Source organism: Danio rerio, chromosome 6 (assembly GCF_052040795.2).
Source record: "Danio rerio strain M-AB ecotype USA chromosome 6, GRCz13ab, whole genome shotgun sequence".
Classification (NCBI taxonomy): domain Eukaryota; kingdom Metazoa; phylum Chordata; class Actinopteri; order Cypriniformes; family Danionidae; genus Danio; species Danio rerio.
The window spans coordinates 38638060-38656345 of NC_141026.1; the positions used below are offsets into that span (position 1 = coordinate 38638060).

An 18286-nucleotide genomic window follows, 5' to 3' on the forward strand; every position below is an offset into this window, starting at 1 on the left:
AAAGACTAATGGTTCATTCTGTGATCAGTGGAAGTGATGTCCTCATCTTGCAATCATCATCTGATAAGCTTAAATTCAAAGGGTTAAGTGTTACTTCAACCCCCGTTTAAATTTCCATTTGTTCATCTTAGATAAGAGCATAAGTTCATGTTCCAATGAACCAAAACTTAATTCCATGTTCATGTGTGTGAATGTCTGACTCTCTGTATCTATGTGAAGTTTATAAACATGCTTTGGAAATGAAATCATTTGGAATAAAATCTGTGAGAATACTCAGCATTAACACTGTGATAGTGATTCATGTGTTTTCGTATTAGTAACACAGATTAGGGAAAATCCACCATGGCAGCACTTGCAAAATAAAAGGAAATACGTTTGGGTGGCCCATATTTTTTAGGGCAACATGGAACATTCTTTTTGTAGCATACTGATAATTCCACAACGTCTGCTTTGATGTCTTGTCATATTCCTGTAATTTTCCTTGACTCAGCAGAGAGCAAAATATGTTTTCGAGTGAGTAAGCTGTGATCTTTGGCACAGTGGAAAATGTTGTACCTGTAATTGGTTACTTATGTCCTTTGAGGTCGTTTTATTTTATTAGCGTATAATATGGTGCAAACTTTTCAATTATTTTAGAATTGCGACATTTAAACTCAGAATTACAGAAAAAAATGTACCATCGTATTTATTTTTATCTATCCCTTTATCGACTTTAGAATTCATCGTTTGTTTGTTCGTTTATTCGTTAGTTCATAAATTTATCTGTTAATTTTACCTCAAAATTACAGAAAATAGTTACTATTGTCTTTATTTTTATCCATCCCTTTATCGAATTTAGAATTTATCGTTCATTGATTCGTTCTTTTATTCATTTGTTCGTTCATTCTCTCATTCATAATTTCTTAAATTCTTCTATTAATTTTAACTAGGAATAACAGAAAATAGTTTGTTTGTTTGTTTGTTTATTCGTTCTTTCATTTATACAAACATTCATCCATTCATTTTAACTCAGAATTACAAAAAATTGTTCCTATTGTCTTTATTTTTATCCATCCCTTTAACGACTTTAGAATTCATTGATCATTCATTCATTCATTCGTTTGTTAGTTTGTTCATTCGTCATTTGTTTGTTCTTTCATTCATTCGTTTGTTCGTTCATTCATTCATTCATTCATTCATTCATTCATTCATTCATTCATTCATTCATTCATTCATTCATTCATTCTGTGAAAGATATGGACTTCCATATTTTAAAATCTCCTACAGATGTTAATGATTGTTTATGGCATTTTATGAGTATGTGCACATATGGTTTACCTCAAAACTAAATGTTTTGCTTTTGGTTCTGTTCTGTACCAAACTTCAGAACTACCGCTACATATAGTCAAACAATCGTTGACTCTTTTTTTTTTTTTTTATATAGTCACATCATCTAAACGCCCACAGATCCTTGTTTACGCACTCAAATACCCACAAACTTCCTGCCCCTTTAAAGAGCAGCACAAGGGTGGGGCCCCAAACCAGCACTTCCCCACCAACTCATTTCCAAATAATGTGCGAGAGTACATGAGAGCTTTTGTGCAAGGCAGAGCAGTTAACGGCTGACTGTAAAAGGGATAACCAGATAGATATGAGGAGGCAGAAAGGAATCTGACCAAAAAAAACATCCCATCTGTTTAAAAGCAAACGGGGAAACGCTTCAGTGTGACGAGGAGAAACACACATATCTCTGACAAATCTTCAAGGTCAACGGTAAGACATTTTGTATGAATTCATTACTTCTGATTGTCAATAAAACATAACCCTTAAGTTAACAGTATTACAGTGTACCTAATTATAATTCTTAAAGAGTAGTTAGTATTAATAGTAAATGCACAACAAACATGTCTTTACAACATGTTTTGCTAAATCAGAATTGGCTGAAATTAAAATGGCTATTTTCTAAAAAACAAAATGCTGTGAATAATAGTTGGAAGCAGACAGTTAAATGTGCCAGCTCTCACAGAGTGTAGCTTGGTTTTACTGGAACAGATTATAAAGTCATGAAGTTTTGTTCCATGTGGTTTTCAGTATTGTCCTGACCTAAAACTGTATGCTTGTATACTTATTTACTTCTATTAAATGTTTATGAAAGGAGACTAGTGTTTACCAATTTATTAGTATTTCTTTCCCTGTATGAAAAAGAGAGGTGAGTAGACAAATGCAATTGTCATCATCCTAATCAGGTGCATTTCCTGTTAAGAACATCTGTGCCTGTATAGCAAAGTAGTGCTGTATACTCTAATTTCCAGCACTCTCTTTAAAGTACAGTAATCTGTCACTTTACAGGTAACACTTTATTTTGATGGTCCATTTGAGTATTAGTAGACTGCCTGCCTAATATACATGTATGTTGATACTGCTGCTATACAGATATTTAATTGCAAGTACATGTAAGTACACTTATAATTTTATGATAATTAGTTGGCATGTAAATGCAATGTAACTTAAATTCAACAAACGGACCATCAAAATAAAGTGTGACCAGTTTCCAAATAATAAAATGTTGGAAGGTCAAAGAGTAGTACTAATATTTTTGCATAGGCTTAGACAGCAAAAAGTCAAATGTAAAGATGTTAAATAAAGTATTGTTTTCAAATCCAGTCAACATTTAGAATTCATTCATTCATTTTCTTGTCTGCTTAGTCCCTTTATTAATCCGGGGTCGCCACAGCTGAATAAACCGCCGACTTATGCAGTAAGTTTTTACGCAGCGGATGCCCTTCCAGCTGCAACCTATCTCTGGGAAAACATTCAGAATTAGTAAAAGTATTTTTTTTTTACTTTTATTAACACTGAATCAGCCAATATTATCATCTTTGTGAAGTCGAAGATGAGTTTTGATAAACTAAAACAATTCAAGTAAAATTTTAAAAAGAGATATTGAGTGAACATTAAAAAAATACATTGTAACTGCTCACTAAATAAATGCAGAAGTTGTTTAAACTTTTTACAGTGCATAAGTAAACTAGACAATTATGTCTTAAACCAAAATTCTGAATATCTAAGATAAGAAGGATGTAAAAGTGTGAGAAAAGCCTAAATGTGGTTGCAAAACCACTGTAGGTTATTTACAGAACCAAAACTTGTGTGATATGGGTGGAGGAATACCATAACAGGAAGGTTACCCAAGAGGCTTTGTCACAAATAGTCAACCACCCATCTTTTTCCCTCTGTGTGTGAACATTTGCAGTGTGTCAAATTTAGGCTTTTGTGTGGCTCTCAATGTTTATAAGTACTACTTCTGTAAAGTATTACAAATGCTATAATTTCTGCTGTCTTTGTAGGAATCAATGGACCTGGCGTTGTTTGTGATTATTGGCATGTGTGCCATGAAAGCTGTTGCTTCCTCATGTCCAGAAAGCTGCCAGTGCCAAGTGACCAAAATTGTCTGTCAAGGATTTTCAGTGAAAGAAATTCCACTCCCCATGCCCCCAACCATCAACGCTCTTGTTATCTCCAACACCAGCATTCAATCATTAAAACCATCGGATTTTCAGACTTTCGCTGAGACGCTTACACTGTTTGTAGCCAAAAATTCGAATATAACAGAGGTGGAACCTCATACATTTGATCAAGCTTTCAATCTCAATGTCTTAGGTTTCAGTGGGACGATGCTAACCTCTCTACCAGACAACCTGTTTCAGAATCTAACTGCATTAACAACTTTAACACTGAGTGGCAACAAACTAGAAGTTTTGCCATCATCTCTTCTTACTCCACTTGTAAATGTGAACAAATTAGACCTTAGCAAAAACCTTCTCAGCTCTCTGTCAGAAGATGCTTTTAGGGGTTTAGACCAACTAGAAATGCTCATGTTGCAGAGAAACTCAATCAAACAGCTTCACAGCAGCACTTTTCAGGGGCTCAGTCATCTCAGGTCCCTGTTTTTACAGCAAAATGAATTAACGGATATACCAGCAGGCTTATTTGATGATTTGGTGAACCTTGAGGTATTGCATCTACAAGACAACAAAATCGAGCAATTGCCGGCAAATCTTTTCGCAAAAGTGCAGAAGCTAAAGAAACTCTACCTCTCCAGCAATAGGTTATCATTGCTTCCCAGTGGAATCTTTCTGAATCTTCCCAACCTTACTCATTTTTCACTGTACGACAACCGACTCAGTAGGCTAATGCCTGAGACTTTTGGCCCAATGGCCCTTCAAGAGCTTTGGCTGTATGACAACTTGTTAACCCACCTCGAGGAGAATGTGTTCAGCAATTTAACCAACATACGTCTTTTGGTAATCAGTAGGAACCGAATTCAGTACATCTCTCCCGGTGCATTCAATGGCCTGATAGAGCTTAAGGAGGTTTCCCTTCACACCAATCGATTAACCAATATTGAACCTGGGATTTTCAGAGGCCTTCCAAACTTAGCGAATATATCTATAGAGAACAATCAAATAAAGCAGATACCCATACAACTGTTAGATGGTGTGTCCCGTTTGTCTCTTCTGGAGATGCAAAACAATTCTCTACAAAACTTGCCCAAAGACTTTCTGAACACTTTGTCTATTGTTGAGAATGTTATTCTTCATGAAAATCCCTGGAGGTGTGATCAGGACATAATACCTTTTTGGGATTGGCTTTCACAGCATTCAGAGAAAGTGAAGAACCTTTCCCTCGTGATGTGCTCTTCTCCTCCACCCCTGAATGGTAGAATTGTGAGAGAGCTGATAGAGGATGACATCATGGTCCAAGAAATGACAACTATGACAACGGTTGATACTTCATCACATAACACACCCGCAAGTACAACCAAAAGGCCACCAGATTCAAACTTCACAACAATCTCAGATGAGAAAGAAGACCAAAGTGGAGGTGATGCTGCGGGTCAAGGTCTGTCCAAAGAAAAACTCATTATCATAGTTGCTATCATTTGTACTGCTGTCGTTGTTAGTCTCATCTCCTGTGTGTTATGGAGGAAGAACAAGCGAGGTAGTGAAAACTTAGACCGTCATAGAAAGACAAATGCAGTTATTTAGCATTATCTAAAGGCTCAATGTGTTGTTTTATTATCTCTGTCTGTTTAAATAATGAGCATTGTCATTTTAACAGCTGTATTTTCTTTGGAAATTTTCTTTCTTTGTAACATTTTTTTTCTGTCCTGCATGCATAGTTGAGCTTACTTACAGTTTGACTGAAAAAAAAAAAAATCAATGTTGATTGTATGATTTATTGATCATGATTTAATGAATTGTGTCATAATGTAAAGAAATGTACTGTATTGTGTGCAAATGACTGCACACATTCTGCAAATTTGAGTTAAATAAATATGTTTCTTCATGACAAATTTTAATTTTCAAATATTTTTTTATTAACCTAATTTGGGTGTTGACAACATTATATTATGGGATTGACTTTGACTGAGCTATTTAATGTTAAGCAGTAATCATGCATAACTATCAGGCCCGGATTGGCTAATCGGGAGGACCGGGAGAATTACCGGTGGGCCGGTCCGTTTTTTGGCCGCGAGGGCCGGTGTCCCTAGCTCCAGAACTCATAACTCCATAACTCATATGAGTCACTTTTCCTTTTTCAACTGTTGTGGTCCAGTGGTTAGCATGTTAGATTACAACGCCGCTGACCCGGGTTTGATCCTCGTCTGTGTATGTTTTTTTATTTTCTTTTTTATTGTTAAGACATATAATACTGTTTGGGTTGTTGAACATTTGAAGTTCTAAAGCAGCTGTTTTCTCAAAAAAAGACGTGATAGTGTAATTAGAAACTGAATTGGAATGACCTTATTTTAATATAGTCAGTCGTGAACTGAGGTGGGCCGGTCTGAGGCTTGAAACTCCAGGGCTGAAAAGGAGTCCCACTCCGGCCCTGATAACTATGCACTGTAAGACAACAAGAAAACACAAACTGCATATATTCAAACATATACATAAATACACATACAGTGCTCAGCATATATCAGTACACCGTATTTTGAAAATGATTTTTTTTTTATCAATTGATCTGTGAATTCAGGTAAAATATGTTGGTGCATTTGAACAAAACAGGTTTAATAACAATATTTTTATTAAAATACCATTTTAGTCACAGGACAGTATGAGAAATAGAAAGATAAAACATTTAAATTCAAGTGAAAGAAAATATATACAGTAGCAATCAGTATAATTTAACCCCTTTGAATTTGTTTTTCTTTTTTATCTCCTGTAGAAGGTCTTATTTGTTTAATTTCAGCTAGAATAAAAAAAGTAGTTTTTAATTTAAAAAAAAATATTTTAAGGTCAAAATTATTAGCCCCTTTAAGCTGTATTTTTTGATAGTCTACAGAACAAACCATCGTTATACAATGATTGCCTAATAACCCTAGCCTGCCTAGTTAACCTTATTATCCTAGTTAAGCCTTTATACTGTATGTCACTTTAAGCTGTATAGAAGTGTCTTGAAAATATCTAGTAAAATATTATTTACTGTCATCATGGCAAAGATAAAATAAATCAGTTATTACAAATGAGTAATTAAAACTATTATGCTTGGAAAAGTGTTAAAAATATTCTATATTAAAAGAAAATATTCTCTCCCTTAAATATAAATTGGGGAAAAAAGTAAACAGGGGTCTAACAATTCAAGGGGGTTGATAATTCTGATTGCAACCGTATATTTTAAAAGTTATTTGTTTCTCTTGAATTTTCCTTTTTTTTCATTAGTTTTTATTTGATATATTTTCCTAACATGTACATTTGGGTGTACTAATTACTTATTTCATTAGATTAGCTCCAAATTTGGCTTCAGTACTAACTAAACTAATGTGCAGTATATGCACATACAGTAGAATATTGAATTCCCTAAATAAGTGAGGGAACTTTTGAAAGTGAGTTTGATGATTTTAGTTTCTTATCTCTTTAAACAGAAACACACTTTCCACACCCGTTCTGCTGCCCAACAGCCACACGAGTAAACACTTGGGATGTATAGATAAGAGTAATGCACTACGCACTTTTATTTGCTCTTGGTAACATCTTTCTAGATGGACATTCAGGTCCAACAGAGATGAGCAGGTAGGAATAACTTTTTATTTGATATTTCCAATTGATCTATTTTCTCATTTCTGTAAAAAAAAAGAAGTTGAAAGCGGATCAGAATGTCAATCAATAATAAATGTTTACCTGGATTAAAGTTCTTCTATCGTGTTTAAATTGTATGATTTGTGTCACAAAGTCTGCAAAATCAAAACACATCAGATATGCCAGATCTGCTGTTTCTGGAAAAAAAAAATCTATATATTTATTTTATAATTGTAGTTTCTGTACTTCTCAACAAATGCTTGTACACCTAATCTTTATTAGCTCAGCTTTTTATGCACTGTATTGGTCATTATTATGAAAAACAGGATCAGCTTTCTTTAATGCTGCCTTCATATGTTATCATAAATTTCTCATTTCCCACATATAAAGTTGTGATATGGACTTGTTGCATGTTGTCAGAAAGAATACAAGTGTCATCATATTCATAGTAATTAAATATTCATCACACACATTTCAACTTCCTGATTCTTCTGGTATTTATTATTTTGGTATTTTGAATCAAATACATGCTAATTTTACTGTTTAAAAATCATAAAATAAATCCCAAGTGGTTATTCATATATGTAAATATGTACTGCCTCATAAAAAATAGATATCTTGTGGAAGAAAAACTTAGAAGGGACAAAAAATATATTGTAGAAATCTTTCTGTCCTTCAACATGTTAAAACTGATGACACTTCCAACAATGTCAACATTTCCCAGATGCAATTTTATACACATCAAATTCAATTGTATGATAAATCTGACAGCATTTGAAATCTGCATAATTTGATTTAATGAATTTTATAGCCAATTGGTAAATCATAGGAGTGTATTGATTCAAGTACAAGGGCATTTAATATTAAGTAATTACATTACTTACCCTTTTCACAAGGTGGTACCGGTAAATATATGGAAAATATCTGGAATGACTTTATTGGTAACTTTAAAAAAGCCTGTTCACACAGGCAAGAAGATTCCACAATTTTTTTTTTTTTTTTTCGGAAAAAAACATTCACACATCCATTCCAAAATTACCAGTAAAATCTGACATCATCAACAAGAAATGACCTCTGAACGACTGCACTTGTATTTGTAAATGGGGTCAGGCTTTTGTTGATGATTTCACTTTTATCTAAAGCTTTAGCATGCAGCTGCTTTGACCCAGACACATCCAAAGGCAGAAGTGAGAACTGCAGCTAAATGTTTACACATTTGACTTCATTACAAATTCTGTGGATGAATAAGTATTGTAAACAACTTCGATGTATACATATGAAGAAACACTTTCGCATGCCGAGATGTACATAATATGTGTGTAGAGCTTTCAGATAAACTCGTATCAGTATATCATAAGCATTTTATCAATAGTTCTTTACACAGTTGGCGTTCAGAAGGAACATACATTATTTGACTAACAACTAGCAGCTAAATGTGTCTGGAAAAAAATATTCAAAGGCTTTTATTTTCATAATCAGCGTGGATGTGAATGCGTCTGAGTGTTCTGATTGGCTGGAGTAGACATCTCATGTCAGAACGTTCTAAACGTGAATGCACTCTTTCCAGAAACTTTCCTTCTGCGTTCACACTGAGCAGCATTCCGGCAAATTACCGGATGTTACAACTTCTATTTCTCAAAAATCGTCAAACTAATTTAATGGTGTTTTCAAAAAGGGCCTGTTCACACATAATCGCTTCCAGAAATTTGCCAGTAATTTGTGGGAAAGGTGTATATGTGTGAAAAGGCCTGCAGTTAATTATTGGCATGTCATGTAAAATATAGCATTTAAGTCATATTCTAGTGAATGATGATTGTTTTCAAAACCTTTTAAAATTGCAAAAAGATTTTTAGTACACTGCTGTCACATTAATGCAAGTTAGGTTTAATTCTGTACAAGTTGCTTTGGTTTGGAATTTTTAACTGAATTTGTTGTTTTGTTTGACAGCATGGATTTACAAAGTGCACAGGTATTCTTTTTCATACTCGTGCACTTGCACTGGAGCCACACAACAGATATATGTGCACCAGGCGAAGACTGCAAAAATAAAGAAGTGTTTGACAAATCAGTGACAACGATCCCTGAAAATCTGAAAGATGGAGCAGATGAAATATTTTTTGTAAACAGTAAGATTGATATCATACCAAAAGGAGCTTTTTCTAAAAATCCTCAAATAAAGAAACTGGAATTTCTCGGTACTTCGACTGAGTCTGTAGAGGTCGGAGCTTTTGAGGGTTTACCTGATATCGCCACCATTGAGATATCTAGCACAAACGTGACATCATTACCTGTTGGTGTTTTTAAGGATCTCGTCAACCTTCAAAGACTTGTTTTAAAAAGCAACAAAATCAACATCCTTGAAAAGGGGTTATTTGACGATCTAACCCAGCTCCAAGAATTATTTCTGCATATGAATGAGATCACCGCGATCGAGGAGGGGACATTTGACAATTTAGAGAATCTCAGACTTCTACATCTTGCAAAAAACAACCTCAACTCCGTATCAACATCTCTCTTTTCCAAACTCAAGAGCTTACGCATTTTCAGGCTTTATGAGAATCTGCTGACTGCAATGCCTGATGGGATTTTTGATAGTCTTTCTGATCTGACAGAGATAGCCTTGCAAGGCAACCAAATCTCGTCCTTACAACCAAATTTGTTTCCACACAAAAGCAAAATAGTAAAACTCTTTTTGGACCATAATCTTTTGACAGAGTTGGAGCAAGAGCTATTTGTAGGTTTCATTTCATTGAAAAGTTTAACTCTGCACAACAATCAACTCACCAGCCTTCCCAATGTTCTTTTTGGAGAAATGCCCAAATTGACTGAATTGAGTTTAAACCATAACAATCTCACACACTTACCACCGGGAGTTTTCAGCCCACTTAAGAAGCTCAAAAAGTTAGACCTTTCTTCAAACCATTTCTCGATGATATCTGGAGACTTTTTTGAGGGTCTTGAGAAACTGGCTGATCTGAATCTTCAAAATAACTATATAAAGTCATTAAAACAAGAAGACTTTGACAAACTTCCGCTCCTTTCAATACTCAGACTGGAACACAATAAACTACAAAATCTTCCTGCAGATGTTTTTGACTCTCATCCAAAACTCAGTAAACTCTACCTGAACAACAACCCATGGCAGTGTGATTGTAACCTGTTGCCATTCTTTGAATGGCTGAAGGACAATGAAGACAAGGTTAAATCAAAACCTCCACTCTGTGAGTCGCCAAATCATCTGCTAAATCAACCAATCCCCTCTTTTGAAGAAAAAGATTTAATATGCCTCACCACTTTACCCCCTACCACACCTCTCCTTACAACCACCGTGCCCATGACAACAACAAAGTTAACCACCACAACACCAGCAGCACCCACAACGGCAACACCGACAACAACTACTCAACCCACAACTGTGCCAACCACCACCGCTACAACTACAGCTTTAACAACAACATCAGTGCCAACCACCGCATCAACAACTACTCCACAACCAACAACTGCACCAATAACAACATCAGTGCCAACCACCGCATCAACAACTACTCCACAACCAACAACTGCACCAATAACAACATCAGTGCCAACCACCGCATCAACAACTACTCCTCAACCAACAACTACAACCCTTAAGACTACATCAATGCCAACCACGATATCAACAACTACGCTACAACCAACAACTACAACATTGACAACCACATCAGAGCCAACCACAATATCAGCAACTACATTACAACCAACAACTACAACCCAGAAGACTACATCCATCCCAACAACTATATTTCAACCAACAAATACAACCCTGAAGACTACATCCATGCCAACAACCATTCCAACAACAACAACACTACAACCAACAACTACAATTCCTACCACATCAGCACTTCAAACAACAGTTGCAACAACTTCAGTTTCTACAACCATGTTAATCCCTACCACTATTACAAGTCGCATAACAACCTTACCACCCAGCACGACAACAAGGAGAACCACACCATTTCTGACCACAGCGAACAGTTTCACATGTGGCTCTCTTCAGACACCTCCATCAAGCCACACTTCTGTCCACGAGTACTCATCATGCAAGGAACTGGCGATATTTTACACTACTTTGCTGCTGGTGGAAATATGCTGTACTCTGGTGCTGGCCAAATACACTTATTCATTATACTGCTCACTGGAGCAAAGGGAGAGACTGCACAACCAAGTCAAGCTGACTCACTTCTCTTATACTAAGTCTATTTCTCTTAGGCCAGTGGACGAGACAGAAACTATAACACTATGATTTATATTTGCATTTATTTATTTGTTTTCTTTTTGGCTTAGTCCCTTTATTAATCAGGGATTGGCACAGTGGAATGAACCACCAACTTATACAGCATATGTTTTACGCAGCGGATGCTCTTCCAGCTGCAACCCATCATGGTAAAGATTTCTATTTTTTCTATTTTATTTTATTTTTTTAATTTAATTTTAATTTAATTTAATTTAATTTAATTTAATTTAATTTAATTTAATTTAATTTTATTTTATTTTATTTTATTTTATTTTATTTTATTTTATTTTATTTTATTTTATTTTATTTTATTTTACTTGAGGTCGTGGTACTGCCTGTGTATGAGGCTGAGAATATAGCTCTGTATTTAATTTAATTTAATTTAATTTAATTTAATTTAATTTAATTTAATTTAATTTAATTTAATTTAATTTAATTTAATTTAATTTTTATTTTATTTTATTTTATTTTATTTTATTTTATTTTATTTTATTTTACTTGAGGTCGTGGTACTGCCCGTGTATGTCGTGGTACTGCCCGTGTATGAGGCTGAGACTATAGCTCTGTATTTAATTTATTTTATTTTATTTTATTTTATTTTATTTTATTTTATTTTATTTTATTTTATTTTATTTTATTTTATTTTATTTTATTTTATTTTATTATTTTATTTTATTTAGTTTTGTTTTGTTTTGTTTTGTTGTTTTTTTGTTTTGTTTTGTTTTACTTGAGGTGTTGATACTGCCAGTGTATGAGGCTGAGACTATAGCTCTGTATTTTATTTTATTTTATTTTATTTTATTTTATTTTATTTTGTTTTGTTTTGTTTTGTTTTGTTTTGTTTTGTTTTGTTTTGTTTTGTTTGTTGTGTTTTGTTTTACTTGAGGTGTTGATACTGCCAGTGTATGAGGCTGAGACTATAGCTCTGTATTTTATTTTATTTTATTATATATATATATATATATATATATATATATATATATATATATATATATATATATATATATATATATATATATATATATATATATATATATATATATATTTTTTTTTTTTTTTTTTTTTACTCAAAGTGTTGGTATGAGTCTGAGACTACAGCTCTGTATTTTATTTTTTATTTTTTTATTTTTTACTATACTATACTGTAGCTCTTTGTTTTTTAGCTTAGTTTGTTATTATTCAATTATTGTATTTACTTTGTCTTATGGTTTGTTTGTTTTTGTTTATTTAAATTTTTCTGGGAGGTGGTTGTCAGTATAATGATATACTGGTCAGCACCTATAACTAATGCTTAATCCTAAATGCCTTCATTTTGTGTGCAGTAGATAGTTAATACAACATGTTAACTGCATACAGGATAATCTGCATTCAGCAATTAATTTTACAATAATGATATGATTCCAATCCACAGCAATGCATGTTTGATACAGAAGAGTCAGTGAGGACTTTTCTAATCTGCAATGATTTGTGTGTCTTTTTATGTAAATAAGTTTTTAAACTTAAATATGTTTTTCATGTAGTGATGCATCTGTCTAGACGCTTAAATTGTTTAACTAATACAGATTATTTTTTCATTGATTTTTTTTATCTTTTGGTAAATATATCAGGATGTATTAAATAATAATATTTGTTTGTGATTATTCTTATTAAATATTCATTATTCATGTTTTAAAACAAAGTCCAATGGGTTTTGAATAATGTGAGATTGAGTAGGAAAACTTTATCTGCATTTTTAAATGAACTAACCCTTTAAATGTGTCAACTTTAAACTGTTATTGTAAGTATTTTACAGACATAACAAATACATTTCAAACACTTTTCACAGCCCAAACTTAAATTTGAAGCTGTTTTATTTAAAAATTGTAAATCAGTGATGTAACGTGTGATCTGACAGTGTCATATATTAAAAGGGTCTGCTTTGCTAGTTAAGTAACACCATTGAGTTGCAGTTTGGAGCATCTGTTGGATACTATTAAGCAATTATTTACAGTTCATTAATACATGTCAGCAATCTTGATTTATTATTCTTAGACATAGCCTTAGGGCTTAAGTCACATATTAAGGAGCTATTGTTACCAGATGCTTTTTAAAACTACAGAGGCTAAATCAAGTGATACAAAGACCCAGATGTATACTTATTAACTGTATATATGATCGTATAGTATTTAGTAAATTGCTGTTTAGCTGCATTTATGCATGCTGTTTTACATACAGTATGTATGCATATGGACCTGAACATTGATTATTGATCTAGAATAGACTCCCTTTCAAAATAATATCACTATAATAATCACTTTTAAAATTAGAATTAAAGTAGGCAATTGTCTAGGCCATTTTCACAGGCATTTGTTCATGAAATCGAAATGCTCAAAATAAATCTGAACGCAAGTCTTTAATACTGCATGTCAACCACAAGGTGTCAGTGTTACCAAAAGAAAAAGACATCAAGTTAAAACAATCTGCACACAATTCTTCATAAACAAGTATTTATTTATGTATTTATTTTTATTTGTTTAATAAAAAGTTATCAGTCACCATAATTAGTTGCTATATCATCGTCATTATCATCCTCACGATCCTCACATCAAATCAAATCATTCTCTTTATGCATGTTTTGAGTCCAAACATTGTAATTTATATAAATTACATTAGAGTTTTTGATCATACGGTAAAGTGTATTAGTATACTGCATATATTAGTATTTAGGCCTAGAAATGTGTTAATAAGACATGAACTATTGTTGTATACTTTAGTTTTTACTAAAGGAAACTGGTGTATTTTAGTATATCTAGTTGTTTTAAAAAGTACAGTACGCACAAGTATGATTTTAATATTAGGTCTACCAAAGCAAACTGCCACGAGAGGTTAATTTAAGTCAAAACACAGCAATTATTATTATTATTATTATTATTATTATAATTTTTTTTTTTTTTATCTCTCCTGAGTCCTGTCGAGGTAGTCTGAACGTTTATGGTGGAGCATTCTCTTACCGCATTTCCAAATGCACCACTAGATGGCGATGTTATCAAATGTCCATATGTAAACAGCAAATTAAGTGGCCTTATGTTGACCGTTTTTAAATACTCACCTATTAGAGTGCTCTGTCTGCTTTTTATTCTTGATATACTTTTATTGTTCTTTTATCCAGTCATTTAAAGCTTACTTAAGTTACACAACAAGGTTTGGTGAAGATAGCCGTGCAAACGAATGTGCCATCGTCTTTTGTAAAGTAAACAAACAGCTCAAATAGTTTCAACACCTGCACCGTTCAACTTTTGAAGTAGAAACGTGGATGTGGGACGGGTGAGTAGTTTTTCTCATGAAATGTTAATATGTTAAAATGCTAAGTGCCAAATTTGAAATATTATTGAAAGAAAAGCACTATGTGGTTCATGCCTGTGGAGGTTTCAGAATGTGAAACTGCCTCGGATCAGAAATAACGTTAGATATGAGAACCCAACTTTATTTAAAAAAAAAAATGGTTGCCCAGTTCTTAGTTTTTAATGATATATTTATTTATACCTTTATTAGAAGATATTTTGAAGAATGTTGGAAACTATGTAACAAACTTACTGACGTCCAATGTAGAAAATAAAACGTTACAGGATACTGTAACGTTATATAAAGACTTGTGTGAAAAAAAAGAAAAAAAAAACAGTTTTGGAAAAAGTAAAGAGTGGGGAAACGATATGGGGAAATGATTAGGCTATAGAATCTTTCTTTTATAATAAATACTACCTTTAAATCTACTATTTAACTGGAGGTAGTGAGTGAGCTCTTTCTGTCACTTTCCTATGATGCTTACTGAATGAAAGGTTTATATGTAGATCTGAAAACAAATGGACCAGTTGTGTTAAATGGTTCTCAAACACTGCATTTGACATTAACGAGTGTACTCACAGCTATGAGTTCTTAGACTGAGAAGAACAAGGTTACATTCAATGACGCTGTTCCAGTTCCAGAGAGACTACATAGAATTGCCATGGTGATGTATGGTGGTATTTTGCAGCCATGGTGATGGCTATATAATGCATATATTTTATCTAGCCATGGTGAAATGAAATGAAAAGAAAAAAAAAAGCTTTAAAGCCTCAACTGCATCAGAGTTTCGTTTTTATGATGCAAATCACATTGACAAAGAAGCATTTCACATGCAAAACATAAATTGATTAATTGAATTATTTCAGATTTAAAGGAAAGCAATGAAGCCCTCTGAAACTTTCAGGATAACCTTTGTGAATGAGAAGAAATGTGGAAGAAATTTTGTGATAACTGGGATATTAGGGAACTTTTTTTAAGACTTTTTAAATTAAAAAAATAAAAATTAAGAATTTAATTTAGCTGAAATCTCTTGACTAAAGTCTAACCAAAAATACAATCTAAAAAAGCTGTAATTTTTCAACACAAGTTTTAGTTAATTATTTAATGAAAAATGCAACATGGCTCAGGTTTTTTTTCTGGCTCAGAATGAGGCAGAGGCAGTATCCCGGTCATTACATTTTTGGTGCTTAAAACTAACACATTTTGCATTATTCGTCTAGTCTTATCGAGTAAAACATTATTTTGTTTTCTCATTTAAAAAAGGCTGACATACGCAATTAAAACATGAATAGTGCTTGAGTATCACTTAGGGTCTTTCAAAACCTGGGACTGCACACCTGTTTTGTCAAAAGGCATGTGATACAAAAATTGATGACAGTGGCCACCTTGTAATTCTCTATCCAGTAAAATGCCTGCTAGCTGTTGGGTTTGTCCATATTTTAGACAATTTTTAGTGGAAAATGCATGGAATATCTTTATTTATGGGATCTAAATACAGTATATGGGCCCTTTCCTGCTCTGTCAGTTTTTGAAGGTGAAAAATAAACTGCACTGCAGTTTAACAAACTGACAAATATTGACATTTTGGTACTTTCAAACTATTTATTGTATAATGAATAATGAATATTGAAAATAAATTAATACACTTGTAACATAACTTATATGGCCACTCGCAGACAAGACTTTCAAATGTTAAAATTCAGATCAAAGACTGAGGTCCAGGAAAACAATTTGTTACCATGCGTAAATGGAAATCACCTGTGAATCACAAAATACACTGAACTATTAATTAACAGATTATTTTATGGTATTATTATTTCTCAATGTTCACCACTAGTTTTAGGTTGTCCTCATGGATCTGTGTGAACAGGGATTGTTTGGCAGAGTTGTTATTTGTGCATGAATCTTTTCTAAAACACAAGCTGTTGCATTTGTAGCATGTTCTTGTCTTGTAAATTTACCCTTAGATTGATTATTTAATCATCCTTATCATTGTATATTCTTAAAGAGAAAGTTTTAATTTAAAAAAAAAAAAAATGTAATCATCCTACTTGTTTAACACATATTTGAGTTTTTCAAAAGAAGATATCTTAAAGAAAGCTGGACATCTGTAACCATTGCCTTTCATAGCATTTTTCATTTTACTTCTATAAAAGTCAGCTTGTTTAAAATGAATTTGAGTTTGAAAGTCAACTTGTTTAAAACGTATTTGAGTTTTTTTTTTTTTTAAACAGGATATTTTGAAGAAAGCTATACTGCAAAAAAATGCTTTTCTGGTTTCTAGTCCAAACATCTAAAAATTCCTAAATTAAGAAGAATTTTCTAGACAAGAAAAGCATATTGTCTTGTTTTCAGAAATTATATGCCAATATTAAGTGAGTTTTTCCTTAAAACAAGTAAAAAAAAAATCTGCCAATGGGGTAAGCAAAATAATCTTACGTCAAAAGCAAAAACAAGATTAATTTGCTTACCCCATTGGCAGATTATTTAGCTTGTTTTAAGGAAAAACTCACTTAATATTGGCATATAATTTCTCAAAACAAGATAATATGTTTTGCTTGTCTAGAAAATGCTTCTTGATATAAGAAATTTTAGATATTTAGACTAGAAACAAGACAAAAAATCTAAGCAAGAAAAGCATTTTTTGCAGTGTAAGAATTGACTTCCATTGTATTTGTTTTTTCTTCAATGGAAGAATGGTTACAGGTTTTCAGCTTTCTCCAGAATGTCTTCTTGTGTTTTCAAAAGAAGAAAGAAATTCATAATGTTTTGAAACCACAGGAGGGTGAGTAAATTGAGAATTATTTATTTATTTATTTATTTTTTTTTTGAGTGAACTATCCCTTTAAAAGAATCAATATAAACCCAATATGAAACTGTTCATAAGATAACACAGTTTCAGCATGTTGCATGATTTTAATATGCCTTTGAAAAGCACCAAAAAGTTGATACCAATATTTAAAACATTTTAAGAAACCAAAATAAGCAGAGAACCAAAAAAAAAGTCTATTTGAATCAGACTGCCAAATTCACCAATTACCAAGTCTTAATTGCAGTCTCCCGAGGAGAGGTTAAGGACTGGGAGCAGAGTCTCTCTGGTACTCCGCCACCAAGCCTCGAGGCCTAATCAAGTTATCATATCAACAAATCTCTCATCAGGGGCCCATGTCTGACACCGACAGAAAGAGAGGCCAGTCGACGACTAATTTCCAGCAGCAGGGCGCTGAGACTCGCCTGCCAGGCTGGATGAAAAGTACCTGCAGACGCCCAGTCGAGCTGCCCTCACCATCCCGCTGGGAGAGCACTCACGCTGGGCACAACAGAATGCTCTCTCTCCCTCTTGTCTCGACTGGAAGGGGGTTTTGCAGCATCATAGCGGGATAGAGGAACATTATTTGGCAACGCGCACAAAGAAGCTGGGCAGACAATGCAGTGATCATGCAGAGTTTGGAGGGACCTCCCGTGGCCACGAGAGGGGCTTTAGGGTCAGAGTTTTAGGGCTGGAGTGGTGCATCTCTGAAGAGGTTAATGTACTTGTTATGTGGGGTCAGGGTGCAGGCTTCACGGCAGTACATCACCAGTGACAGCCCCTCAGAGCCTTGACTGAAGCAGAAGGCTCTGATCT

The 18286-nt window shown here is 33.5% G+C and overlaps 2 protein-coding genes and 1 long non-coding RNA gene across 17 annotated transcripts in view; all 3 read left to right on the plus strand.

Moving 5' to 3' along the window:
- Nucleotides 1-1517: 1517 nt before the first annotated feature.
- Nucleotides 1518-5335, plus strand: lrrc15 (leucine rich repeat containing 15). Of its 2 annotated transcripts, XM_087256126.2 has the most exons (3): nt 1518-1752; nt 2686-2737; nt 3327-5335. In XM_087256126.2, exon 3 carries the CDS (start codon nt 3333-3335, stop codon nt 5025-5027), a length of 1695 nt encoding a protein of 564 aa, XP_087112252.1. In that variant the 5' UTR covers nt 1518-1752; nt 2686-2737; nt 3327-3332; the 3' UTR covers nt 5028-5335.
- Nucleotides 5336-5474: 139 nt separating this feature from the next.
- Nucleotides 5475-11489, plus strand: LOC137490238 (uncharacterized). The gene is made up of 2 exons (XM_087257602.1): nt 5475-7055; nt 9009-11489. Exons 1-2 carry the CDS (start codon nt 6982-6984, stop codon nt 11347-11349), a joined length of 2415 nt encoding a protein of 804 aa, XP_087113728.1. The 5' UTR covers nt 5475-6981; the 3' UTR covers nt 11350-11489.
- A 2916-nt stretch (nt 11490-14405) lies between these two features.
- Nucleotides 14406-18286, plus strand: part of LOC137490239 (uncharacterized) — a 139526-nt gene continuing 135645 nt past the window's right edge. For all 14 annotated transcript variants that reach the window (XR_015493924.1, XR_015493930.1, XR_015493932.1 and 11 more), the window contains exon 1: nt 14406-14643. This is a non-coding gene — a long non-coding RNA (uncharacterized LOC137490239). The remainder of the gene's footprint in view (nt 14644-18286) is intronic.

Excerpts from the sequence above, each read along its gene's own strand:
- lrrc15 (XM_087256126.2), top strand. The coding sequence starts at position 3,333 with ATGGACCTGGCGTTGTTTGTGATTATTGGCATGTGTGCCATGAAAGCT.
- LOC137490238 (XM_087257602.1), top strand. The coding sequence starts at position 6,982 with ATGCACTACGCACTTTTATTTGCTCTTGGTAACATCTTTCTAGATGGA. Across the intron at positions 7,056-9,008 it reads GGTCCAACAGAGATGAGCAG|CATGGATTTACAAAGTGCAC; the intron begins GTAGGAATAACT and ends TTTGTTTGACAG.